The 27,899-nt window shown below is 44.7% G+C and overlaps 1 protein-coding gene across 1 annotated transcript in view; it reads left to right on the forward strand.

The window, feature by feature from the left end:
- Window positions 1-380: 380 nt before the first annotated feature.
- CD9 (CD9 molecule) overlaps window positions 381-27,899 on the forward strand; it is a 36,572-nt gene continuing 9,053 nt past the window's right edge. The window contains exons 1-4 of the mRNA XM_038386300.2: window positions 381-775; window positions 19,657-19,759; window positions 25,300-25,397; window positions 27,506-27,580. Of these exons, the coding sequence (XP_038242228.1) occupies window positions 710-775; window positions 19,657-19,759; window positions 25,300-25,397; window positions 27,506-27,580 (342 nt within the window). The 5' untranslated portion in view covers window positions 381-709. The remainder of the gene's footprint in view (window positions 776-19,656; window positions 19,760-25,299; window positions 25,398-27,505; window positions 27,581-27,899) is intronic.

Consider the following 27,899-nt stretch of genomic DNA (forward strand, 5'->3'; position numbering starts at 1 on the left):
AAATCATAATTTGAAATTATTAGGTTGGCCAACATCACCAAAATGCATGCACTGACATGGTCATTAAAAACAGCAGCTGTATAAGGAAGCTAGTCTATGTTCATACTTTTCAAATCTATTCTACTTTTTCAGCTACATGTATTTTATTATACACTGCATATGCTTTTAAAGTGGGTATTAACGTTTCAGTTTCAATTCATATTTCCAAACGATCACTAAATTGGCAACACTGCATGTAACTAGTTCACAAAACTTGGAGGGAGGGGTGTTGGGGACATTCAGGGGGGTAAATACCCCCATGGGGGGGGCTGCAGGGAAATCCCTGCAGGCAGGGAAAGGCAGAGGAGCAGGGATAAGAGCACAAGGAGGGCGCACAAAGGGGGCAGAGCGTTGTGCGGAGATGGCTAGGCAGAGAGGCAGGTGCAGGGGAGGGAAGGGTAGAGGAGAGACAGAGCGAGGCAAGGCAGGGCAGGGCCAGTGGGAGGGGGCTGGCCAGAGGGCAGGGTAGGTACAGAGGGGCAGGGCAGTCAGAGGAATGGAAAAGGGGGCCGGGCTGGGCAGCCTGGGGGAGGTGCACGGAACTGCTCCACGGAAACCCGGATTTAAGGAGTGGCACTTTTGAAAGTCTCTTGGCTGCGTCCCGTTCCGTCCACCGAGCCCCGAAGCAGCTGCCCACTGCCCCCCAGCCGGCCCGGCCCCTCCAGCAAAGATGCCAGTGAAAGGGGGCACCAAGTGCATCAAGTACCTGCTCTTCGGCTTCAACTTCATTTTCTGGGTAAGAGCCCAGCGCCGCCCCCCCCACCCCGGGGGGCAGGAAGCCGGCCGGGGGCGGCTCGGGAGGGAAGGATGGGGCCGGGAACCCGCGCTCCCCCGGCGCCCCCAGCGGCGGGTCCCCCTAGGGGAAGAGGAGAGTCGCTCTGCTCCCCGGCTTTTCCCTGCCGGGGCCGGCTAGCCAAGCGGGGCCGGAGCTTCCCGCTCTCTGGGCAGGCTGCGCCCAGCCTCGCCCGGGGAAGCCTCCGCTCCCCTGCCGCCGACGGGAGGGGCACGTGGGGAGCCTCCCTGCCCCCGGGGCGCTCGGGCAAACCTGCTTCCCCCCCCCCCCCCGACTGGCCGCCCTGGTTGGGAGCGTCGCACCTTGGCCCTGCCCCCGGGCGTGGGCGCCTCCTCCTTGGGGTGGCGGCGCTGAGGAGCCGCCTTCCAGGGCGGCTTTAGCTGGGCCTCTCAATGCCTCTCCCTTCCCGCCGGGGAGAGACGGGACCCTGTTTCTCCTGCGCCCCTCTCCGCCCGCAGGGTGCGAGCGCGGCCAGCCCCTAGTTTGTTTTCACTGGTAAACGGAGCCGACCTGGAGAAACTTGCCGGGAGGGGGGGGGCATTAGATGCGCTCCAGTGGGAGACGGTAGGGGCTCGTCAAAGGGGTGTGTCGGGCTCCTGCTTTTCTTCTCCGCGACCCCACCCTGCCCCTGGTCGCCGCGGCGCCGACGATCCAGGGTGGGGCTGCTGGGTGGCAGCGCTCCCCGTGGGGGAGCGGGCCGCTGCTGACGGCCTGCCCGATGCCGTGCATGAACACAAAACACACGGGCAGGAAGCTCACCCGAGGCCTGCGGGAGGGCAGACAGTCCAGTCTTAACATACCGTACCTGCCAGTCAGCTCCATTTAGCCACTTTTTCCCAAGCCTGGATGTGAGAGAAGGCCAGGCAGTGATTTAGAGAGACATTTGCTAACTTCCCATAATTGCATGAGTGGGGGAGGGAAGCAACCTCCTAGAAAGTAATTGACCTTCTAGAGCTATGAATCCCTAGGAAATTGGCACATGAGAGAGCAAGCTCACAAAGACTATACGAGGTTTCAGAGTAGCAGCCCTGTTAGTCTCTATTCGCAAAAAGAAAAGGAGTACTTGTGGCACCATAGAGACTAACAAATTTATTCGAGCATAAGCTTTCGTGAGCTACAGCTCACTTCATCCGATCCTAGCTCACGAAAGCTTATGCTCGAATAAATGTGTTAGTCTCTAAGGTGCCACAAGTACTCCTTTTCTTTTTGCGAAAGACTATACTAGAATCAGTTTGGCTAGCTACTGAAAATGGTAGTTAAGCAGGTGCCTCTTAATTTCTCTTCCCCACCCCACCTTCAAGGATGACTGTGCCACTTAATTAAGCTTATTCACCTAATTATAGGGTGTAGTTTCATTCTGGCACTTTCCCTCTTTGAATATTTAACTTTCAAGGTTTCAGAGTAGCTGCCTGTTAATCTGTATTCGCAAAAAGAAAAGGAGTACTTGTGGCCCCTTAGAGACTAACAAATGTATTGGAGCATAAGCTTTTGTGAGCTACAGCTCACTTCGTCAGATGCATTCAGTGGCTGGGAGGAGGGAGAAAAAAAGCCTCTCTGTTTGTATGATGCTTTTACCGGACAGAACAGGAATGGAGTCTTAGAACTTAGTAAGAAATCTAGCTAGATATGCGTTGGATTCTGATTTCTTTGAATGGCTGAGAAAATAAGCTGTGCTGAATGGAATGTAGATTCCTGCTTTTTATGTCTTTTTGTAACTTGAGGTTTTGCCTAGAGGGATTCTCTGTGTTTTGAATCTAATTACCCTGTAAGGTATTTACCATCCTGATTTTACAGAGGTGATCCTTTTTACTTCTATTAAAATTCTTCTTTTAAGTAACTGAATGCTTTTTCATTGTTCTTAAGATCCAAGGGTTTGGGTCTGTGGTCACCTATGCAACTTGGTGAGGATTTTTATCAAACCTTCTCCAGGAAAGGGGTGTATAAGATTTGGGAGGATTTTGGGTGGAAAGACCTTTCCAAACGGACTCTTTCCCAGTAACTGGTGTTAGGCGTTTGGTAGTGGAAGTGATAAAGTACAAGGGCAAAAGGTAAAATAGTTTGTACCTTGGGGAAGTTTAACCTAAGCTGCTAAAAATAAGTTTGAGGTTTTCATGCAGGTCCCCACATCTGTACCCTAGAGTTCAGAGTGGGGAAGGAATCTTGACCCACCCAATCTTAAAGATGTGAAGAGGATGATGGTTCAACCATACTCTCCTCTTTTTCTTCTAGGTGAGGGAATTCCCTGAGAGGCTCACGCCTCTTACTGCCATTATTTTGGTGTTTACATTAGGCTTGTAAATTGGTTTTAAACTGTACCTTTAGTTAAACTGGTGCAACTCTGAATATAGATAATAAGACCTTATAGATTCCTGTTCCTTATCAGTGTAGTGGAGTGTGTGGCCTTACCCACACTTATGAGTGGCCCCTTAAAAATACTTAGCTTACATAGCCAAATGTTTGTCTTAAAATTCTATATCTGGCCTTGGGTAATTACACGTGTGCATAGTGACGGGCTACTTGGAATGGAGCTGGGGAGCAGACTGTGGCCCAGGCACTGGTGTTGGAAGGACCTGGGAGCAGACCAGTTGGAGCCACCAATTCTCTTAACTGTGATGGGGGAACCAGGGAGCACAACAGCTGGAATTGGTGAGAGAGAAAAGAAGTTAGAGGAAAAGAAGTGAGGGAGAGAGATAGAACGCATGGTATGGGGGAGAGTTTAAAAAAGGGAACCGATGCTAAAAATAACTTGGGAGACGGAGTGCTAGATTTGCAACAATCACCACCTTCTGATGTATTGCACTTCCAGAAATCGGAAAAGCTGACATGTTTTGACTAGGCTAAACTCCTCCATCGGGGTTTGAAGTCAGTTGGACTTGTGTTCCTAAACAACTTAAGTTGAGATTTTTCAGAAGCCCTTAGGGGCTCTTAAAATTTTTGTCCTGTATATAAAAAATGTTCACAATAAGTTTAATGTACTGAATGTCCAAATAACTTCAGTGTTAACACTGAAGTAATGTTGTTTGGAGGAAGCAAAGATTTTATGCCACCAGTTTTTAATATTAGTTCCTGATGCTGCAAACACTTAGGCCTTGTCTACACTATCATTTAAGTCAATGTAAGTTACGTCGCTCAGGGGTGTAAAAAAACACACACACACACCACGAGCAACGTAACTTACATTGATTTACACCACATTAAGGTGGTGGGAGATGTTTTCTCATTGACATAGCTTCTGCCTCTTATTGAGGTGGATTAATTATGTCAACGGGAGAGCGCTTTCCCATCGACTTATCGCATCTTCACCAGACCCACTAAACAGAATCTGCTGCATCAATCTTGGTGGCACAGATTTAGCACCATAATGAAGACAAGATCTTAAACATGTCTTAAGTTTAAACACTTGGGTAGTCCTGTGGAAGACAATGGAACTACTCATGTGACTAAATTTACAGTCCTGTTTAAGTATTTGCAGCATCAGGGCTTTAACTTTCAATATTTTTTTTTTGCTTATAGCAGTCTTGCAATATTCAAAGACCATACCCTACTAGTAGTGGCATTTAAAAAGAACATGTATATTCTAATTCATTATAAATTTTAATCTAAAGTTGCAATAGCACATGTGTAAAATTAGCTTTACAAAGACTCAACCTGACCTAAATTTAAAAAAATTATAATAATAATAAAGTGACTTAAATCTATAAACCCTGTTCTGAAGTACTGTTGTATCTCTCACTCACCATTAACCACAGTTTTACTGAAATCATGGCTTCTGTAAACAAGGGTAAGATTGGACTTTGGAGGCTTCTTTCTTTCTTCAGGGTATGTCTGATCCACTTTGTGACAGAGCACTTAGTTCATCTGTTTGTTGTACCATAGCATGGAGGGTTGGACTTGACTTCTCAAGGTCCCTACCAATCCTACATTTCTATGATTGTATGAAAAACAGCCAGCCTCTTTTAAAGTGTATTGACAAATTTAGAACAGACTTCCTTAAGCCAGTGGCTCTCAACCAGAGATCCGGGAGCCCCTAGGAAGCTGGGAGCAGGTTTCAGGGCGGTTGCCAAAATAAACTAGAGAGCAGGACCGGCGTTAGACTCCCTGGGGCTCAGGGCAGAAAGCCGAACCCAAGCTGCGTGAGGCTAACGCCAAAATCCGAGCAACTCAGCTTTTCAGGGCTCCCTGTGGTGTGGGGCCACAGGCAATTGCCCTGCTTGCTACCCCCCGATGCAGAGGTGGGCAAACTATGGCCTGCGGGGCCCTCCTGCCTGGCCCCTGAGCTCCTGGCCCAGGAAGCTAGCCCTTGGCCCCTCCCCTGCTGTCTCCCTTCCCCACTGGCGCAACACAGTTGCAGAGCCACAGCTTGACCCGGTGCTCTCGGCGGTGCGGCTGGGGGGGGATTGGATAGAGGGCAGAGGAGGGGGGGGAGTGGTTGAGGGGATGTGGATAGGGGTCGGGGCAGTCAGAAGGTGTGGAATGGGGGTTGGATGGGGCAAAGGGCAAGTCGGGAATGAGAGGGGAGGTTGGATGGGGCGGCAGGGGGCAGTCAGGGATGGCGAGTCCAAGGTTAGTCAGGGAGCAGGGGGTGGTGGATGGGGTAGGAGTCCCGGGGGGGGTGCCGTCAGGGGGTGAGAAGCGGGGTGGTCGGATACGAGGCGTCAGGGGGCCGGGCCACGTCTGGCTGTTTGGGGAGACACAGCCTCCCCTAACCAGCCCTCCATACAATTTTGGAAACCTGACGTGGCCCTCAGGCCAAAAAGTTTGCCCGCCCCTGCCCTAACGCCAGCCCTGGTTTTTAATCTACTGGATATGCAGAAAAACACCTGTTGTGCCACAGGTGTGCCATAGAGGTTTTTATAGCATGTTGGTGGGGCCTCAGAAAGAAAAGGTCGAGAACCCGTGCCTTAAGTCACTCAAATAAGTGGGGAAAATTATTTCTCACAGAGCAGAGACGTTTAGCAAAAAAACAAACCAACCCAAGCATTTTTATAAAATATTTTCTCTCTGTCTTGTGTAATGGTCAAGGCTGTAGACTTAGTCATGGGCTGTAGAGCCTGAATCAAAATACTACTTGTGTTCAATTGAAGTGATACATTAACTTCTAGTGTACATACTTGAATTCCATGCAAAATGTTGTTGTGGAAAATCAGGAACACAACTGCAGTATATTGCCCTGAGAAATCTGATGTGAAATTATCTATATTTAGATTTCTAGCAGTTTTAATTTAATTTGCAATTTAAATAAATGTAAAATCAGTAGACTGACTTCCGAATAGTAACTTGTGTAAAATGGCCACTAGTCTTGGCTTTGGTTCAAGAATTCCCTGTAATGTCATACCATTTTATTGCAATAAATGCTGTTGCAGTACAGTAGGCATTGCATTAACTTTGCAAATAACACTCTTGAAACTAGACCTTGCTTAGTTAGAAAGAAAACATCTTTTTCCAACGCATAAATTTTCAAAGCAAAATAGAGTTAAACATGTTCATAATAAACAGTTGTTCACTCTTTTATAATTGCCAGATATGCATTATACATCTGATAAGCTTGAAAAGTCATACTGCTGTGGATAGTGATGCCATTACTAAAGCTCAGTCTCAGTCCATTCAAAACCCTTATTTGATTTTTCTTAGCCATGCTTTTCTTTTCTTTTATACAGTGAGCCAGCAGTTTTTGTTCAAAACCAGACATGTTCCTAAATTGCTCATAATGATCTCAAAACTTCTTTCTACATGCTTTGCAGTATCAAGTCTGGTCTTGGCCCAAGGCAGTATATAGGCATGCATATGTGGTGGTAGAGGTTGTTTTGGTTTCTGTACCATAGAAAGTTTGAGGTAAATGTTTTGGTAGTTTTCTTGTTTTGAAGGTGGGGAGGAGAGACCATACTGACTTACTCTGCACTCACATTCTTAAGGTGGGGAGGATAGGGCATGCTTTTGTATAGCCTTAAATGAGGAATGGTCATTTAGTGATGCCTGGAAAAAACAGACAAGTAGTAGCCAAGAATTATTATTTGATACTCTTCCCCTCCCCTCCATCTTTCTCCTCCTAATTCTGTTACCTGCAGCACTATGATGCTCACAGCTGTGGAAATACTCTGATTTTTACTGACTGTAATGCACTGCCACAGTCTCACTTCCTTTGCCTCCAAATTTGATTTTAATCAAATATATATCACTAAATGGCATTCATTTCAAATTTTGGCAGCTCTAGGGCTTTGCACTCCAAAGCGCAGTGAGCTTTTAATAAGCTTTGAAAAAGGAGCCTAAGTGCATAGTAAATGACCACTTTCTAATGCCATCTGAATGACAGTGGAAAGGTCCCTCTCTCCCCTGATCCAAACCCACTTATCCAGAGACATACGCACCTTTCGTAGGCATTGGAAAGTACCCAGGAGTTCTCATGGACCTTCTGTTGGGCACTATACTCTGCCATTCATTTTAAATCACAAGGGTTCTGGCACACATCAGCCTAGTCTGCGCTCTCCATCCCTTGCTGATTTGCCTAATTTCAGGTTTTAGTCCTTTATCTTCAAAAGCCCTGCACATGATTAATCCCAGCAAATTTATTAATTGTATTACAGTAGCTCCAACAGAGGGTGGGGCCATCTTGTGTTAGTACCTCTACGTATACCTAGTAAGGGACAGTCCCTGCTCTGAAGAGCTTGCAGTCTAAATAGGTGCCACAGACAAAGGGTGGGAGAGGAAACTGAGGTACAGAAAGGTTAAAGTGAGATGGTCCTTCATTTCAAGTCCATGACCCACGCGACAGCTATGTCCCTCTGGAATAGGGATAATCAATCATTTTTTGTCACGGTCCAAATTTCATGGTCAAGGTCCAGACTCCAGAGAAAATAATACAAAAATAACAACAATAATGATACATAAATAAAAAGATTTTGCGGTCTGTTCAAAATCATCTGGCAGCTAGGATTTGGCCCTTGGGCCGCCTGTTGACTACCCTTGCTCTGGAACAATGGAGCTTTCAACCTCTAGATGGAGATTTGCGCACACGAGGCTTGGTCTACACTTAAAGTAATACTGGTATGTTGCGTCAGTGAAGGGTGTGCAATAACAGCACCTGTGACTGACCTCGCTATGCCAAAAAATCCCCCAGTTTAAAGACAGCTGTGCTGGTGGAAGAGGGCTTCTGTCAACATAGCTAACATCATTCAGGAAGGTGATGTTCCTACCTTGAGAGACAACCCCCATCTGTTTGTGTAGGCTCTGTAGGGACGATAACTGTGCTGACATAGTTATGTTGGGGTAGGCTCTGTAGCGTAAACATAGTCTCAGACAGATTTTTCAGAAGCTGTTCCACAACTGTGGAACTCTGTCGTTTTGAAGAGACTGGAAGAACTAACTTATTTTGTCACCTGCAAATTGAAAAGTAAAATCCCTTGCCTTCACAGGGTACAATAACTTATAACACACTCTTGATGATGATTGTGTGGAACAAAAGATAGAGATTTACTCTTAGATTTCTTTTTTTCTTCGATAAGGTACTCAGATGCTATGTTGAGTGGAGCGCTTCCTTATTCCTCTCATGAAACGTAACCTAGCCACTTTGTCAGCATATGTCAAGCTTTTAAACAGGCGTTACGACTTGTAAAACTTTTAAATTAATTACACAGGTTTCTTCAGAGTTGGTAAGTTCTTTGAACCATAGCTCTAATAGATCTTATGCAGGTGGTGCTTATGGACGGATAAGCTCCATAGTCTGCATGTGATTGAGGTAGTGGAGAGGTCAGTAATGGTCATCATGGAGCTTGGTTCTGTAGCACCAAATCAGAAGGCCCACAAGTAAATTCTGTATACCTTGCAAGCTCGAAGGAAGAAACTGCACTTAACTAACCCATCTAAACATCATCTGCCAACCTTGAGACCTTACTTTTAGGATATCTTTGAGCTTTTGGAACTGGAGTTGCCTCTGTCCAAAAACTCACAGGCTCCACTGGATGTATCTGTGTTTCTTGTACCTATCTGACCCTCACAACCTGTGCCTGTGGAAGTCATGCCCTTCTCAAGACCAGGAGATCTCTTCTGAACTTAAATCCTTCATTGGAGATCCAAGAGGTTCAAACTACTTCAGTGATTAACTCCAAAACTAATTGCTTGACCTCCTAACATAGTATACTTGTTCTTGCACAAGATAAATGAATAAAACTTGGAATAAGTAATCTTTTATACCCTGATATCTCCTTGTTCAATTAACATAACACTTTCCTTAAAAACATAAAGATCTCACTAGCAAAGTTTCAAATACAAAGTGTTTTCAAGGAGAGGTGAAAATAGGTTGTATACCATCTCCGCTTTATAACTTTCATCTAATATCCAGCTCAGTCATAGAGCTATTCTTCTCCCCGCTCCCTTCCCCTTATCTTCTTCAAGATTGGTTATCCAGAATAATCTGTTCTGTCAAAACCCAGTTATCTAGTAACTCCACTCTGGAACAATATAGGTATGCATGGATTTTCTACAGAAAAAATAAGGCAGTCTAGGACTCTGGTCCAAATAAGTAGAAAATCCAGGATGGCTATGCACGGTAAAGGAGCAAAAAAGCAGTGTCAAATTGGATTAGAGTCATGATAACCTTTGTGTGGACTATAGAGTGTGTGTGTGTGTAATTTAAACAAAACGAAGAGTTCGTGGGAGCAGGGTCTTGCAGGAATAATAAAGCAGTGCTCAGCAATGGAAAGCTAACAGAGAGGTGAGCTCAGAGGAGGAATTTCCAAGACTGAGATTACATGGGGACACAGATACAGGAAGGAAGTGGAGACTAGGAGAGGGTCAAGGTGCATGCAACTGGGAGAAGAAAGGGCATGTTGTGGGCCACAGTAGGAGACAAGAATACATATACAGGAGCACAGCCTGGAAAACAACAAAGTGGAGTTTACATTTGATACAGAAAATGACTGGAAGCCAGTGCAGGGATTAAGAAGAGGGGTGATGTAGTAAGAGTAACATGCAAGGAAAACAATTTAGCTGTAGTAAAATGGATTGAGGAGTGATGCAAGTTCTGGAGGACAAAGCTGCTGTTGTAAGAGGTGAAAGATGACTAGGGATGGATTTTGGAGGAAGCAATTGGATGCTTAGCAGCCTTAATACAAATGACAAAAAAGAGAACTCTTAAAAAGTCACGTTCCTGCCATTACTAGTGCCCTCTTTAGGGATTAGAATTTTTTTTCAGCCATCAAGTTGGATATCAGCTTAAGTCCTGTTTTTGTTTAGGCTTGACACCTTGTCTGACAGGCCTGTTTCCATAATAGGATCTGTCCAAGTTTTGCAGGTACAGTGGATTTCAACTTAAGTTAATTGAAGAATTAAATATATTATGTTTAAAAAATTAATTTTGGGTTTCTATAACTTCTCTAGATTTAACCTGTCAATTTTTGAGGGGTTAACAGTTGAATTTTCTCTTTTTTTAAAGGCAAGAACAATGCTGCTTTTCTCTCTTCTGTTGCTATATGCAAAAACCCAAACAAACAAGGGAGAAGTGACTGACTGTACAGAGGAAACGGTGGAACTGATTGACAGTGTGTTTATACGCACCATGTAACAATCTTAAATTATATGCTTATTGCTTAGGTTTAGTAACCTTGTGTTACAAATTCAGAACAGGAAATTGTGGTCGGAAAATGTCACAAACAAAAGATCTGTCTCCTTCTCTTCTTAAAATATGACTGCTTAACTTTTTGACCCCAACAAAATACCTCCCTGAATCTGTTTTTTATTTTTGTTCTACAACACCTGTGGAGGGGGAGATCAACAGAACCATCAAGTATGTTCTAACTGTATAACTTTTCTTACTGGTGATTCATTTTACTTTATAAATTGAGCTTCTTTTTTAATATGTAGTCATTGAGAGGTAATAAGCTTAGAGCTCTGTAATGCCAGAATGTTTTGGGTAGAATTGTGCTCCAAAGTAGAAAACATGCCATTTCATAAAATAGCTTGTATTATCACTAGTTTTCCTTCCAGTTGGAGTTTTACAGTGTTGTGGTAGCCAAACAAAAGTCATAAAAGCATCCTTTTGATTTGAGAAGAATGTGGTTCAAAAAACCAAACTCCCTTCTGTTTTTAAAAACTGGCCTTGGATTTGGTATAGGTCAGCTCTTTATAGCCTAAAACCAACAGTGCCTACCTTCCCTTTCCCAGGCAGAAAGCTAAAAATAGAGCCGAGCAGAAAAGTCTGTCTCCAGTTTGAAAGATGAGGCCTAAATTTTGCATCTTGGGTTGGAATTAGAAAAATCCCCAAATTTGGGGTGGTGGTGGGTAGATTGGAGGGTCCTGGTAAGGTTGCCAGGCATCGGGTCAAAAAGGGACCCTGGCGGTTCCAGTCAGCACAGCTGACCAGGCCGCTAAAAGTCTGGTTGGCCTCAGTGGTTGCCTCCATGCAGCTCCTGGAAGTAGCGTGCATGTCTCTCCGGCTCCTAGGTGGAGGGGGGACTGGGGTGGCTCCAGCTCCGCAGCTCCCATGGGAGCTCCGCAACCAATGGGGACTGTGGGAGCAGTGCCTGCAGATGGGAGCAGCGCGCAGAGCCCCCTCACTCTGTGCCTAGGAGCCAGAGCAGCATGTCACCACTTCCTGGGAGCTGCCTGAGGTAAGTGCTGTTGGGAGCCCTGCCCCACCCTGGAGCCCCTCCTGAACCCCTCAGCCCCACCCCAGAGCCCAAGCCCCCAGCCGGAGCCCTCATCCCCTTCCACACCCCAACCCCTCATCCCCTGCCCCAGCCCAGTGAAAATGAGTAAGGGAGGGGGGATGGAGTGAGCAGGGGTGGAGTCTGGGGGCAGGGCAAGTGTGTTTGGCTTTCTGCAATCAGAAAGTTGGCAACCCTCTGGTAAGGGCTCATCTCTATTAACTTGGGAGGCCGCTGCAAGTTGAATCGGATATGTTTTCAGTCTTTTTATTCACAAAATGCTTGAGGCTGCTTGAAAACCAAACAATAGCAATATTTAGCCTTAGGAACCAAAGAGGGTAAGTGTCACTGTACTGAGGAGCCGGAGTGTTGTGGGTAAACAACCTTAATCTGATCAGACCTTATATTAAGGGTACATTAACAAAGAACCATTTTTTTACATCAATTGCTTATTAATTTGTTACAGTCCAACTGGTCTATAAGTCATTCACAATCATGTTTTGTAACTACAATACACCATCCACTGACAAATTTATAACTTTCTAAAATACACATTACTCAGGTCTGTAACAGGCTTGTAACCGCTAACACATAAGCCACTTGAAAATGGAACCTTTAATGAGAACCCTGCGTATGCAGAGATGAGGGAGTAGTGCTAAATGCTTGTTGACTGATGAGTCACTCCTTGAAAACCCCACACTGCTTCTTTGGCCGTTCAGGATATGGTGGGAAAAGGGTCAGAAGAGAATTTCCTGACCTTTTTAAGGGTATGTCTACACTATGAAATTAGGTTGAATTTATAGAAGTCGGTTTGTAGAAAGCCTTTTTATACAGTCGTGTGTGTGTGTGTGTGTGTGTGTCCACACAAATGCTCTAAGTGCATGTAGTCGGCAGACTGTGTCCACAGTACCGAGGCAACCGTCGACTTCCAGAGCTTTGCGCTGTGGGTAGCTATCCCACAGTTCCTGCAGTCTCCTGCCCATTTGAATTCTGGGTAGAAATCCCAGTGCCTGATGGGGCTAAAACATTGTCACGGGTGGTTCTGGGTACATATCGTCAGGCCTCCATTCCCTCCCTCCCTCCCTCCCTCCCTCCATAAAAGCAAGGGCAGACAATCGTTTTGCACCTTTTTTCTTGAGATACCTGTGCAGACGTCATACCATGGCAAGCATGGAGACCGCTCAGCTAACCGATACCATATGTCTCCTGGGTGCTGGCGGAAGTGGTACTGCATTGCTACGCAGCAGCAGTTTATTGCCTTTTGGCAGCAGACAGTGCAGTATGACTGGTAGCCGTCGTCAACGTAGTCCTGGGTGCTCTTTTAACCAGACACCTGGGTTAACATGGGAGTGACTCAGCCAGGTCATTTCCCTTGTTTCGTCTCATTGCGATTGAGTCCTACCGGCAGTGCACTGTCTTTTAATCTGCAGCCAGCAGAAGACGATGGTCAGTAGTCATACTGCACCATCTTCTGCCGAGCACCCAGGAGGTGACAATGGCTAGCGGTCGTACTGCACAGTCTGCTGCCAGCATGATCTATAAAGAGAGATGAAGTGGCTCAAAACAAGAAATAGACAAGATTTGTTTTGTATTCATTTTCTCCTCCCTCCCTCCCTCTGTGAAATCAACAGCCTGCTAAACCCAGTTTTGAATTCTATCCTTGAGGTTTTGAGTTCTATCCTTGAGGCGGCCATTCAGTTTCTCGCAAAGCCACCCCCTTTGTTGATTTTAATTCCCTGTAAGCCAACCCTGTAAGTTACGTCGTCAGTCGCCCCATCCTCCGTCAGGGCAACAACAGACAATCGTTCCGCGCCTTTTTTCTGTGCAGACGCCATACCACGGCAAGCATGGAGCCCGCTCAGATCACTTTGGCAATTAGGAGCACATTAAACACCACACGCATTATCCAGCAGTATATGCAGCACCAGAACCTGGCGAAGCGAAACCGAGCGAGTAGGCGATGTCAGCGCGGTGACGAGAGTGATGAGGACATGGACACAGACTTCTCCCAAAGCGCGTTCCCTGGCAATGTGGGCATCATGGTGCTAATGGGGCAGGCTCATGCGATGGAACGCCAATTCTGGGCCTGGGAAACAAGCACAGACTAGTGGGACTGCATAGTGTTGCAGGTCTGGGATGATTCCCTGTGGCTGCGAAACTTTTGCATGCGTAAGGGCACTTTCATGGAACTTTGACTTGCTTTCCCCTGCCCTGAGGCACAAGAATACCAAGATGAGAGCAGCCCTCTCAGTTGAGAAGTGAATGGCAATAGCCCTGTGGAAGCTTGCAACGCCAGACAGCTACCGGTCAGTTAGAAATCAATTTGGAGTGGGAAAATCTACTGTGGGGGCTGCTGTGATGCAAGTAGCCAACGCAATCAAAGATCTGCTGATATCAAAAGTAGTGACCCTGGGAAATGTGTAGGTCATAGGGAATCCCATTGCAGCAAAGCCATCCACTATCTGTGATGGGGCCATAGATGGAACCCATATCCCTATCTTACCACCGGAGCACCAAGCCAGCGACTACATAAACCGCAAGGGGGACTTTTCAATAGTGCTCCAAGCACTGGTGGATCACAAGGGACATTTCACCAGCATCAACATGGGATGGCCGGGAAAGGTACAGGATGCTCGCATCTTCAGGAACTCTGGTCTGTTTCAAAAGCTGCAGGAAAGGACTTTCTTCCCAGACCAGAAAATAACCGTTGGGGATATTGAAATGCCTATAGTTATCCTTGGGGACCCAGCCTATCCCTTAATGCTATGGCTCATGAAGCCATACATAGGCGGCCTGGAGAGTAGTCAGGAGCTGTTCAACTACAGGCTGAGCAAGTGCAGAATGGTGGTAGAATGTGCATTTGGACGTTTAAAAGCACGATGGTGCAGTTGACTGACTCATTTAGACCTCGGCAAAACCAATATTCCCACTGTTGTTATCGCTTGCTGTGGACTTCACAATAACTGTGAGAGTAAGGGGGAGACGTTTATTGTGGGGTGGGAGGTTGAGGGAAATCACCTGGCTGCTGGTTACGCACAGCCAGACACCAGGGCAGTTAGAAGAGCACAGGAGGGTGCGGTGCGCATCAGAGAAGCTTTGAAAACCAGTTTCATGACTGACCAGGCTATGGTGTGACAGTTCTGTTGGTTTCTCCTTGATGAAACCCCCTGCCCCTTGGTTCACTCTACTTCCCTGTAAGCTAACCACCCTCCCCACCTCCCTTTGATCACCGCTTGCAGAGGCAATTAAGTCATTGTTGCTTCACATTCATGCATTCTTTATTAATTCATCACACAAATAGGGGGATAATTACCAAGGTAGCCCAGGAGGGGTGGTGGAGGAGGGAAGGACAAGGCCACACAGCACTTTAAAGTTTAAAACTTATTGAATGCCAGCCTTCTGTTACTTGGGCAATCCTCTGGGGTGGAGTGGCTGGGTGGCCAGAGGCCCCCCCACCAGATTCTTGGGTGTCTGGGTGAGGAGGCTATGGAACTTGAGGAGGAGGGTGGCTGGTTACACATGGGCTGTAGTGGTGATCTGTGCTCCTGCTGCCTTTCCTGCAGCTCAACCATACGCTGGAGCATATTGGTTTGATCCTCCAGCAGCCTCAGCATTGATTCCTGCCTCCTCTCATCACGCTGCCACCACCTTTCAGCTTCAGCCCTCTCTTCAGCCCGCCACCTCTCCTCCCGGTCATTTTGTGCTTTCCTGCACTTTGACATTGTCTGCCTCCATGCATTCATCTGTGCTCTGTCAGTGTGGGAGGACAGCATGAGTTCGGAGAACACTTCATCGCGAGTGCGTTTTTTTTCGCCTTCTAATCTTCGCTAGCCTCTGGGAAGGAGAAGATCCTTGAAACACATGCAGCTGGTGGAGAAAAAAAAAAGGGACAGTGGTATTTGAAAAGACACATTTTATAGAACAATGGATACACTCTTTCATGGTAAACCTTGCTGTTAACATTACATACATAGCACATGTGCTTTCGTTACAATGTCGCATTTTGCCTCCCCCCACTGCATGGCTAACAGCAGAGAACATTTCTGTTCAGCCATAGGCAAACAGCCCAGCAGGAACAGGCACCTCTGAATGTCCCCTTAAGAAAAGCACCCTATTTCAACCAGGTGACCATGAATGATATCACTCTCCTGAGGATAATACAGAGAGATAAAGAACAGATGTTGTTTGAACGCCAGCAAACATACACTGCAATGCTTTGTTCTACAATGATTCCCAAGTACGTGCTACTGGCCTGGAGTGGTAAAGTGTCCTACCATGGTGGATGGAATAAGGCTGCCTTCCCCAGAAACCTTTTGCAAAGGCTTTGGGAGTATATCCAGGAGAGCCACGAATGCCAAGGCAAATTAATCATTAAACATGTTGGCTTTTAAATCTTGTATAGTATTTTAAAAGGTACACTCACCAGAGGTCCCTTCTCCGCACGGTGGGTCCAGGAGGCAGCCTTGTGTGGGTTCGGGGGGTACTGGCTCCAGGTCCAGGGTGAGAAACAGTTCCTGGCTGTTGGGAAAACCGGTTTCTCCGCTTGTTTGCTGTGAGCTATCTACAGCCTCCTCCTCATCGTCTTCCTCGTCCCCAAAACCTGCTTCTGTGTTGCCTTCATCTCCATTGAAGGAGTCAAACAACACAGCTGGGGTAGTGGTGGCTGAACTCCCTAAAATGGCATGCAGCTCATCATAGAAGCGGCATATTTGGGGCTCTGACCCGGAGCGGCCATTCGCCTCTCTGGTTTTCTGGTAGGCTTGCCTCAGCTCCTTAAGTTTCACGCGGCACTGCTTCAGGTCCCTGTTATGGCCTCTGTCCTTCATGCCCTGGGAGATTTTCACAAATGTTTTGGCATTTCGAAAACTGGAACGTAGTTCTGATAGCACGGATTCCTCTCCCCATACAGCGATCAGATCCTGTACCTCCCTTTCAGTCCATGCTGGAGCTCTTTTGCAATTCTGGGACTCCATTATGGTCACCTCTGCTGATGAGCTCTGCATGGTCACCTGCAGTTTGCCACACTAGCCAAACAGGAAATTGAAATTCAAAAGTTCAGGCCTTTTCCTGTCTACCTGGTCAGTGCATCTGAGTTGAGAGTGCTGTCCAGAGCGGTCAGAATGGAGCACTCTGGGATAGCTCCCGGAGGCCAATACCATCTAATTGCATCCACAGTACCCCAAATTCGACCCAGCAAAACTGATTTCAGCGCTAATCCCCTTGTCGGGGGTGGAGTAAGGAAATCTATTTTAAGAGCCGTTTAAGTCGAGAAAAAGGGCTTAGTCATGTGGACGGGTGCAGGGTTACATCGATTTAACGCTGCTAAATTCCACCTCAACGCCTAGTGTAGACCAGGGCTAAGAGATTAAGGCTGGAAGTCCCTTCATTATGACTCTTACCCCAGCGTACACAGGCAGCATCTCAGATTAGCATTATCTACTGGACATACTTTTCTTTATACCTCTGAACTTTTTACACTTCAGCCTAGTCAAATCTTATTGGCCTCTATTTGCACTTCAAAAATTTCCACTGCTTTTATTATACCTATTTATAGATAAAGCAGCAAACTCTCTCCCCTCCCCCATCCCATGTGGATGCAGTTATACCAGTATAGTTTATTGCCAATCATCAGCAAAGCAGAATAAACTACTCTTTTTTATAAAGCACCTTGTACTGTTATAACTTTATAACACACTAGGGTTTTTACTGGCATAATTATATGTGAAAAAATCACATCCCACATTAACATAGTGACACCAGTAAAACTCTTTAGGTGTAGACCAGGCCTTACTCTTATTCAGTTGAGGTACAACCTGAAGAAGATTGTCTGGTTACACTTTGGTTTTGAAGTGTCAAAACTTTTTAATGTATCTTTAATGGGTTGAAAGTCTCTGAATGTGACTGGTTCCTAGAGAACAAACTAATGTGTAATGGTGCACTCCAGCTAAACCTTTAGGCTCCTATTTGATAGGTTGGTCATCAGATGCTTGCTTTTAAAGATAGTGCTGATCTTTCAGGTATGTGTGTTTTCTCTGATCAGGTAAATCCAGTCTTTGGCTGTTCAGAGGCTGGGTCATTCTCTCTGGCCACCCTGCCCAACTCCTAAGGTATTTTTAAAGCCTCTTTAAGGACAATCTCCACTGAGGTGAGATGAGGCTATTTAAATTGCAACTACTCTCTAAGCTATTAAAAATAAAAGCCCAAATTCTCCCCTGCTGGTGACTTCCCCACCCCATGTAGGGTTCCTTCAAGGAACTCCACACGCTTCCATCATTTTGGGGAGAGAGATTTGTAGGAGGGGAAATGCGTATATAGGCAACAACAGTTCGCCTCTTCTTCCCCCCACCCAAAGAAATGTCTGTACTATAATATACAGGAAGAAGAGTCTTTTGCTCCCTCTCTTTGTGCATGTGTCCAGTGCAGGGTTTCACTGGGGTCCAGGGGAAAAGGATATGTTGTGATAGAGGGGAAACATGCGCACCCATGGAGATCAGTGGTGGCAGGTTGTCTGCAATATCTACAGAGGGGACAATAAGTTGAGCCTTTGTAACAATTTCCAGTCTCTCTTGGGTGCAGAAGCCTGTGAATGCCAGTCTGTTCCCTCTTAGCTCATACTTAGCTAGCTTAACTGTTCCCTGGGATTTCCTAAACCTTAGGCCTAACTGTTACTAGTTCTAGTCATCTGTTACAAACATCTCTTTGCCATAGGCAAAAATCCAAGGGCTTGGCTACACAAACATTTAGTTTGTGGAGAGCTGGGGTGTAAATCTACTCTACACTAACCTCCCGTGTAGCTAGTGTCCTTGTGCACCCTGCTGCTGCTAAAAGTTTCCTAGTGTGCATTGATCTATTCCCATTTCAAAGCAAAAAGAAAAGGAGTACTTGTGGCACCTTAGAGACTAACAAATTTATTAGAGCATAAGCTTTCGTGAGCTACAGCTCACTTCATCGGATGCATTTGGTGGAAAAAACAGAGGAGAGATTTATACACACACACACACACACACACACACAGAACATGAAACAATGGGTTTATCATACACACTGTAAGGAGAGTGATCACTTAAGATAAGCCATCACCAACAGCGGCGGGGGGGGGGGAGAGAAAGGAGGAAAACCTTTCATGGTGACAAGCAAGGTAGGCTAATTCCAGCAGTCAACAAGAATATCAGAGGAACAGTGGGGGGTGGGGTGGGAGGGAGAAATACCATGGGGAAATAGTTTTACTTTGTGTAATGACTCATCCATTCCCAGTCTCTATTCAAGCCTAAGTTAATTGTATCCAGTTTGCAAATTAATTCCAATTCAGCAGTCTCTGGTTGGAGTCTGTTTTTGAAGCTTTTTTTGTTGAAGTATTGCCAATTTTAGGTCTGTAATTGAGTGACCAGAGAGATTGAAGTGTTCTCCAACTGGTTTTTGAATGTTATAATTCTTGACGTCTGATTTGTGTCCATTCATTCTTTTACGTAGAGACTGTCCAGTTTGGCCAATGTACATGGCAGAGGGGCATTGCTGGCACATGATGGGTTCAAAGCAGCGTAGCTTCTGCTTTATGCTGGGCAGACTTGGACTGATGAGCTCATCAGTCCATATGAAGAGGTTTTTTTATTTTTACCACTGTGCCAGAAACATAAAACATCACATGACATAAATCTGGCTAGTCCCTTAATTCACTGAAATTACTAGTGGGTATTCATATAGGAAGAAATAAAACTGCCTACAAAGCATTGTCCTCAGCATATTACAACGTTGTCTTCAGTGTGAAAACATCAGTATGCTTCAGTATTCAACCTGATTACAATAGGACCTCTGTAAAGCAGTGTGGGGTTCAGGGATAAGGGATAACACAACAAGTTGACACAGTCCAAAATGTAACATGTCTTCAGTATGGAACAAGAGTGACATTCAGCTTGATCTGTAAATTATGGTGTAATAAAACTTGTGAAATACTCTGCAGGATATGTACAAAGCTGGAGACTAATACATGACCAACTTGAATCATAAATACGCCAAAATGAAAATAAATAGTTCTGGAAAATAAATGACAAGGCAATGTCCTCCTTCTCCATCATCATCATAATAATAATAATAATATTAGTCTAAAAATATGTAAAATTATCATCCTCATCTACATTTATAACAGCATAATACTCATTTCTTTAACAACATTTCTCTTTACTCCTACAGCTTTTAGGAACTGCCGTCCTTGCAATTGGACTATGGCTTCGGTTTGATACGCAGACAAAAAGTATCTTTGATATGGAATCCAACAACTCAAACTTCTATACTGGTAAGCGGTGAAGTAAAGTATTTGAGTACCATAAATTCCCTTTGTACCAAGAACTTTCTGATAATGGGCTCTGTCTTCTTTAACCTTCACAACAACTTGCCAAAGTGCAATACTCAATTGTTGTCTGAGATTTTAAGATGTTTAGGTAAATCTGGTGAGTCTAGAATAAGCACACCTCTCTTTCAGGGTACTTTGTACCATGTGGATGCCTACACGCACACGCTGGTTTAGCATGCAATGGAGATCTAAGATATCCCATAGAAGAAGAGCACTAATAGATCAGTTTTGCCTCTTTGGCTGGCATTAGAGATGGGTGTGTCTGTGCTTATGCTATGCTTAGCAGTCCTAGAGACCTCTCTAGACTTGATGAAATAGAGCATGTGTTTCCCTGTGTGGAGGACTGGCTGATGAAGGACAGTCCCTTGGAAGGGATCCAAGAACTGGCCTATATCTCCAGCAGGGTGTGAGAGTCACTAGAGCTTCATTCTAAACTGAGTTACTATTTGTGCAGTGACTTGAAAAAATTACAATGCAATAAAAGTTATTACAAAGCTCCCAAAGTCTGAACTTAGAGGCAACAGGAGTATGTATGAATCTTGGTAGACCAGGCTCACGTCAAAGCTTTCAAACCCCAGGACATCATGATTTGGGACAGAAGATGCTCCAGAACCAGAAAGTCTCAGCAAGGATCATGGTTGTGCACATTGGGCCTCATTGATGCAGTAATATGTTTGGTAGCCTTGGCACATATTCAAATGAGGCAGCCTCCGTAGAACCTGGGGGACTTGTTCATAAGCGCACCGATTCATTGCATCCAAGAGTTTGCATCCTATCCTTTACACGCTGGCGTGAAGGGAGCTGAAGTACCATCTTGCATCTACCAGTAGGAAGAGTCCCAAATTCCTCTATTCAAAATTGTATTCCCTGTGGATTCACCAAGGGGATAGGGGGCTAGAACTAGCTAGTTAGAGTATTCAATCTGCTGAAAGCTCCTTCTGTATCACTCTTTGTGACGTTTTATTCCCTCAGGTATAAGGTTAACCTTTTTGAATCGCTTGGTAAACTGGGGACAAACAATATAGATTTTAATATCACTAAATGTAAATGTGTACTTCTAGGAACAAAAGATGTAGGCCAAAATTACATGAATGGAGACTCTGCCCTGGGAAGCAGTGATTCTGAAAAAGATTTGGAAGTCATGGTGGATAATCAGCTGAACATGAGTTTCCAATGAAACGCTGTGGCCAAGAGAGAGTTAATGCAATTCTGGGATGCATAAACAGAGGAATCTTGAGTAGGAGTAGTGAGATTCTTTTACCACTAGATTTGGCACTGGTCTGGCTTCTACGGGAATACTGTGGCCAGTTCTGGTGCCCACAGTTCAAGAAGGATGTTGATAAATTTAGAGAGGGTTCAGAGAAGAGTCAAAAGAATGATTAAAGGATTGGAAAATTTGGCTTATAGTTAAGACTTTGTCAAGGTTATTTTTAGTAAGTCACAGACAAGTCACGGTGAAACACAAATTCATGGAAGCTTGCGACCTGCCTTTGACTTTAACTAAAAATAATCGGGGAGAGAGCTGATGGGTGGTGGCTTCCTCCTCCACCCTCGGGTTTCAGTCATCCCCCACCGTCCCATGGGGTCTCAGAGTCCAGGACCCCCCTGTAGGGGTGAGGCGCAAAATGTCAGAGGTCTCTGGAAGTCATGGAATCCATGACCTAATCTTATCCTTATAGGAGGGATTCTCAAACTTCATTGCACTACGACTCCCTTCTGACAACAAAAATTACTTCACAACCCCAGGAGCAGGGACTGAAGCCTGAGCCTGTCTGAGCCCCACAGCCCTAGGGGTGGAAGGAGGGGGCAAAGCCCGAAACTCACCATTCTGGACAGGGAGATCAAAGCTCAAGGGCTTCAGCCCCAGGCAGGGGGCCTGCGACCTGAGCCCCACCACCCAGGGCTGAAGCCCTCAGACTTTGGCTTTGGCCATGGGCAGTGGAGTTCAGGTTTCAGACCTAGGCCCCAGCAAGTCTAAGCCAACCCTGGTGATCCCTTTCGGGTCCCGACCCAAGTTTGAGAACCACTGCTTTATAGTGATAGAATCAAAGAACTCAATCTCTTTAGTTTAGTTTATTAACATAAGAACGGCCATGCTCGGTCAGACCGAAATCCATCTAGCCCAGTATCCTGTCTTCCGACAGTGGCCAAAGCCAGATGCTTCAAAGGGAATGAACAGAAACAGGTAATCATCAAGCGATCCATCCCCTGTTGCCCATTTCCCAGCTTCAGGCAAACAGACGCCAGGGACTCCATCCCTGCCCAGCCTGGCTAATAGCTGTTGATGGACCTATCCTCCATGAATTTATCTAGTTCTTTTTGAACCCTGTTATAGTCTTGACCTTCACAACATCCTCTGGCAAAGAGTTCCACAGGTTGACTGTCCGTTGTGTGAAGATATACTTCCTTTTGTTTGTTTTTAAACCTGCTGCCTGCTTATTTCATTTAGTGACCCCTAGTTCTTTATCCTCTCTTGGTAGTCTCTCTTCCAAGATGAAATGTCCCAGTCTTACTAATCTCTCCTCACAGGGAAGCTGTTTCATACCCTTAATCATTTTTGTTCTCCAAAGAGAAGGTTAGGGGATGACTTGATTACAGCCTATATGTATCCAATAATGAGCTCTTCAGTGTAGCAAAGACAGATATAACATGATCCAAGGCTGGAAGTACAACCTAGACAAATTCAGACTGGAAATAAGGTGTAAATTTTTGATAGTGAGGATAATCAACCCTTAGAATAATTTAACAAGGGTCATGATAAATTCTCCATCACTACCCATTTTGAAATCAAGATTAAGTGGTGGTGTGGGTTCTTTCTGTTTTTTCCTTTTAAAAAAAAAATTCTAGGAATTATTTTGAGGAAGTTCTATGGTCTGTGTAACACAGGAGGTCAGACTATATGATCAGTGGTCCCTTCTGGCCTATGAATCCACTGGTGGAAGTGACTCCAGTTGCCCTAGTGACTGGTATTGCATTATCTCTTCAAGGATATACTAGTCCTATGATTGCTTCCTGAATTCCTCTCAAAGATGGTGTTAGATTTCCACCTTTAATCCTCCTTTCAATATTTTCCCCGCTCTAGAAATCATCTCAGCAAGGCTCTGCTGCGCAAGTCATGTAAACAGGCTCTCCGAGGGCTTAAGCTGCTTCAGATAAAATGCTAAAGTTCACTTGGGCTTGTGTGCATCAGCTCTTTAGAATTTGTTCTGCTTTTTTCATGAGCACTACACCTAAACAGCTGTCTGCTACTTGTTTCATTATGTCTATGAGGAAAATCTGCTACTTCTATGTCTGTAGAGCAAGTTGACGATTTTCTGATGGAAAAACACTCCACTGGAAAATTCTGATTTGACAAAATCAAATTATTTCACAGGAACATATCAACTTAATTGCAATCATCGATGAAAAAATATTTAGTTTTGCTTCAATAAGGTCAAAGTGGTTCGTTTTGACTTTTTTTATAATAAAAGTCAAAACAGCATTTCACTTTTGTCAAACTTCAATATTTTCAGAAACTTTTTGTTTTGCAGAAAAATTTGACTCCCCCTGCCCCCCCATCCCAATTTAGGATGAGAGGAAACTTTTTGAAATGTCAATCTCCTGCAGAATGGAAATTCAAGTTTCAACCAACTTTATCTATATATGTTTGGTCTGTCAGTTCACATCCAGAAAACTTGTAGGACAGCTCCAAAGTTTTCTGTGCGCAAATATATATAAAATGCGCATATTTTAGACTGAGCATTGATTATTAATATTAAGTTGCAGTAGTTGATCAGCCATGGTACTCATGCTGACAATTTCCAGGTTTTGTACTGCGTATCAGGGTCTGGGAGTACAGAGCCTTTACTGAAAGGTCTCCTGCTCTAGGACAGGCTAATCTCCACCCCTTTCAGGTAGTCACTTCCTAAGTCAAAGAGAGCACCATAGTCAATTTACTCAGTCACTTGATTCTTGTGTGGGGGTGGCTGAAACTTTTTCTCCCCCTTCTTCTTTTTAAAAGGCAGAGGAGGCTGAATTTGCTGTGGTTGTAGAGAATGCCAGTTTAGCTAGCTAAACTGTAGTTTTTGTTATGCTTATGTGCCTAGAGGATTCCAAAAGGCACTCGTTCGTTTAAAAAGGAAAACCAGCTCTTAAGCTCTATACCAGATAGCCATGACTCCTTTTTCCTTCCACCCACATTCTTGTGGAGCCAGTAAACCCTAGGTTAGAGCAAATCATAGGTTGTTAACCTCATCTGCTTCCAGTCAGAACAATTGCAGCACAGCCCATGATTCTACAAAGAATAATTTGCAAGATTTGGTTCTGGCATAATTCCAAGTTTTCCCGATACGGGTTTGGAAACGTGATCCTGGGATGAGATGTTCTCTGCCCCTTGCCTAGTAATAGGCTTGGCAGAATTAGATTTGGGTTTGTTTGTTTGTTTGTAGCAATTAATTAAAAATAAAAAGTATTATCTTTACTGGTTTCAGAGTAGCAGCCGTGTTAGTCTGTATTCACAAAAAGAAAAGGAGTACTTGTGGCACCTTTAATAAATTTATTAGAGCATAAGCTTTCGTGAGCTACAGCTCACTTCATCGGATGCATATCTTTACTTTTACAGTTGTGGGGGTGGTCAGGGCATGGCTGCATGGGGACATCATGTGTGGCCAAGGAGCCCAAGACACGCAGGTGCAAGGTAGATCCTGGTTAGGCGGAGCCAAGACCCCAGGCCAGGCCCGTGGGAAGGAGGACGACAAGCCCCTGGCTGTAAGGATGCCCTTGCCCGGGGATGGAGCCATTCAGCAGCAGGGTGGCTTCCCCTCGCTGCCCTGGTGGAGGTCTCCGCTCTGCCCCACCAGGGCGGCAGCCGTCCCTATATCTTGTACCTGCAGGGACCAGTGCCATGGGCCCTGTAGCCATGCAGGAAGCCCTCTGCAGCTCCACTGCCACAGCCCCCTTGCACTCTCCTGCGATAGCGGAGCTGCAGAGGGCTCTCTCTGCACTGCTGTGTGGCCAGTGATGCTCAACAAGGGGGGAGGGGGGCTGTACGCATGGGGCGAGGGGCAGGCTGTACTCATGCCAGATGGATATTTTTTCACTGATTTTTGGCATGTCGGCTAAAATCAATATTTACTGACACCCATCTATTTTTATATTGAATCTCGCCAAGCCTACCTATTAACAATGTGTCCCAAGGAAACTCTGGGCTTAATGACTTGTGGAAGAGGTGGCAGAGGGGTTACCCGTCTTATTGCTTCTTTGAACAGAAACATTTGTTTCTTCATTACCTTTTTGCTGCATGTTCAGACGCATTCGCTCTAAAGAATTAATCCCCTGCATTGCTTTGAAAATGTCAACCATAGTAACTTAAACCATGGCAAAGGCAATTACTTACAAATGCTATTGCCCTGAGGAATCTATTAAAAACTAACTGCAATCTTACAATCCCTTATTGGTGAGTACTTCACCAGCATTGTTTTCTCTTTACTCCCCCCCTCCCCCAGGGGTTTACATTCTAATTGGAGCTGGCGCACTCATGATGTTAGTTGGTTTCTTGGGATGTTGTGGTGCGGTGCAAGAGTCGCAGTGCATGCTTGGCTTGGTAAGTGTGTTTTGTTTACTGTAACATTTGATCTTGGGCTGGGATGTATTCTGCAAATGGAACCTTCAAGCATTTTAATAAGGCGAGAGTGGGAATGCCAGGCATATGCAATAAGAATAACAGGCAGTAGATTCTAGCTCTATTCCACTCCAGTTATCACTTGTTTTGAAGCTTTACTTCTCTTGTAATATAGATTTATTAACCTAATACGAAATTGAAATGACCAGCATTTGAAGTCAAATCTTGCTTTATTCCCCATCAAGCATATTCTGTTGAGACAAAACAAGCTAAAATATTATGTGCTGCAACATTCAAGAGTTAAAAGACGAGGGATGCCTGAATGCAGAACTGATGGACCGTGCCAGTAATAGCACTATTATGCATTTTATTCTGAATACCGTATAACCAATACATGTGATGCCGATAATAGACCATTTATATAAATTGCACACATGGCACTAGAACCTTGGTTTTCACCTTCAGAAGCACAGGCCTTGACCATATGAGCCAACAGAAGAACTGCTATAGTTACCAGTAGTCATAGGTACCACTCTCTCTGAGTGAATTATGGGAGGACAGCATTACTCACCTATATACAAAACCAGTACATCCTATCAGCCTCTCCATGTCTCACAATTAAATAGCTGTGCATAAAGTCTTCTGTAAATCTTCACAAGATTAACTGCATATCAGCACAGGCTGCCATTACAGCTGGGAGAAAGAACAACTCATCATTTGCTGTGTTCAAGGAAGAAATTCATTTCCGGAAGACTCTTTCAAGTGATGCGTGTTGGATTTCTGATATTTTTAACTCCTCCCTCCACCCCTTTCTTTAATGCTTTTAAATGCTAGCAGCAATTTGATTCTCCCTGGAAGTTAGTTAAACACGCAGACTTCCTTTGTGTGAGACGCAGTGCAAAGCTCCTGACTTCTTTAGGTCACTAAACATCCCATAGTGCAACTTTTATTGCCTAAAATGATCTGAGTTGATGGGTCTTAGAGCAGCGGTGGTGACAGAAATTGGGAGAGAACACTTGTGAGAGAAGAAGGACATTAGAGCCTGTGCTGGCATAGACACAATGTACACTGATAGAAGGAATTTTGCTGCCATTGTGTAGGGACACAAACTCCCCATACAACATTGTTTATGCTGACAGAAGCACTCTTCTGTCAACATAGCTGCATCTGCTTGAGGGTTTTGTTAGCATAGCTGTGTGGGTCGGGTGTGGTTTTTTTCACACCGATGGTGTATATAGCTATGCCAATATAAGTCTAAAGTGTAGACCAGCTTTTAGGCTGTGTCTACACTACAGCGGTACACATGCAGCACTGCAGCTGCACCTCTGTAGCACTTCAGTGTAGATTCTACAGCTATGGGTGGAGGGGTTCTCACATTGCTGAGGTTAATCCACCTCCCTGACAGGCAGCAGCTAAATCAGTGGAAGAATTCTATCGACGTAGCGCTGTCTACAACTAGGGCTATGTTGGCTTAACTGCTTCTCTCAGGGGTGTGGACTTTTCACACTTCTGGCTGACCTCGGCATCTTGTAACTGCTCCACAAAACAATAGAATTTAAAGCAATGACAATACGCCATTAGTTCAGTTTTCATAGTTCAGGAGTGACCAAAACACGTGACTGGCTTCTTTCATTCAGTACACACGTGTTGCTTCTAAAGTCTCCCTCTGCCATAATCCTTACTACTCTTCCATTCATATTGCAGAGCCAGCTTAAAGGTGTAAAACCTATCTCCATCACTACTTAAATCCACCACTCCATCACCACTTAATTTCTGAAGTAAAGATCCTGGAGCTGGCTTTAAGTAGTACCACATCCCAAAATGAAAACCTCTAGGAACAAAGTCTAGTTGTATTTCCTCTTCTTTCTCTCAAACTAAATGCCATATGTATGGGGAGGCTATTTCTTTAATCCAGGAAATGCTTCATGATTTACCAATTGAAATGTCACATGATTTGATATGATTATAGTAATTGTACTTTAGAGATGATGATTAGGATTTTAAGTCAACTAATTTGAAAAAACTACTCCTTACAAAGTACTCACAATAAACACCTTGATTTAATGACATAAATCTCTCTTCTCTTCTAGTTCTTTACCTTCCTTCTCGTAATTTTTGCCATTGAAGTAGCTGTTGCCATCTGGGGATTTGCAAATAAAGAGACGGTAGGTTTTTGACTATTGCAAGCTCTTGGCACTGAAAACTTCCTCAAGAACTGAAAACATGTTCAGCTATTTTAAGATCACACAATTAATAGGACAACGCAAAAGACAAATAATTGTTTCACTGGCATGTAAACACAAAATATCTTTCCCAAAGATGCAAGAGGTATAATGGGTCAAATTTTTTTAAATGTCTCCATGATACAGGAGAATTTTCTTAACCCTTACACTTCCCCACAACTACGCAGTCTCTCCCCAGTTCTCAACAAAGACTATGGGAATGTCTACATGGAGAAATTTATCAGTAGCATGATGCCTTTTA

The sequence above is a fragment of the Dermochelys coriacea genome, chromosome 1, assembly GCF_009764565.3.
Source record: "Dermochelys coriacea isolate rDerCor1 chromosome 1, rDerCor1.pri.v4, whole genome shotgun sequence".
Classification (NCBI taxonomy): Eukaryota; Metazoa; Chordata; order Testudines; family Dermochelyidae; genus Dermochelys; species Dermochelys coriacea.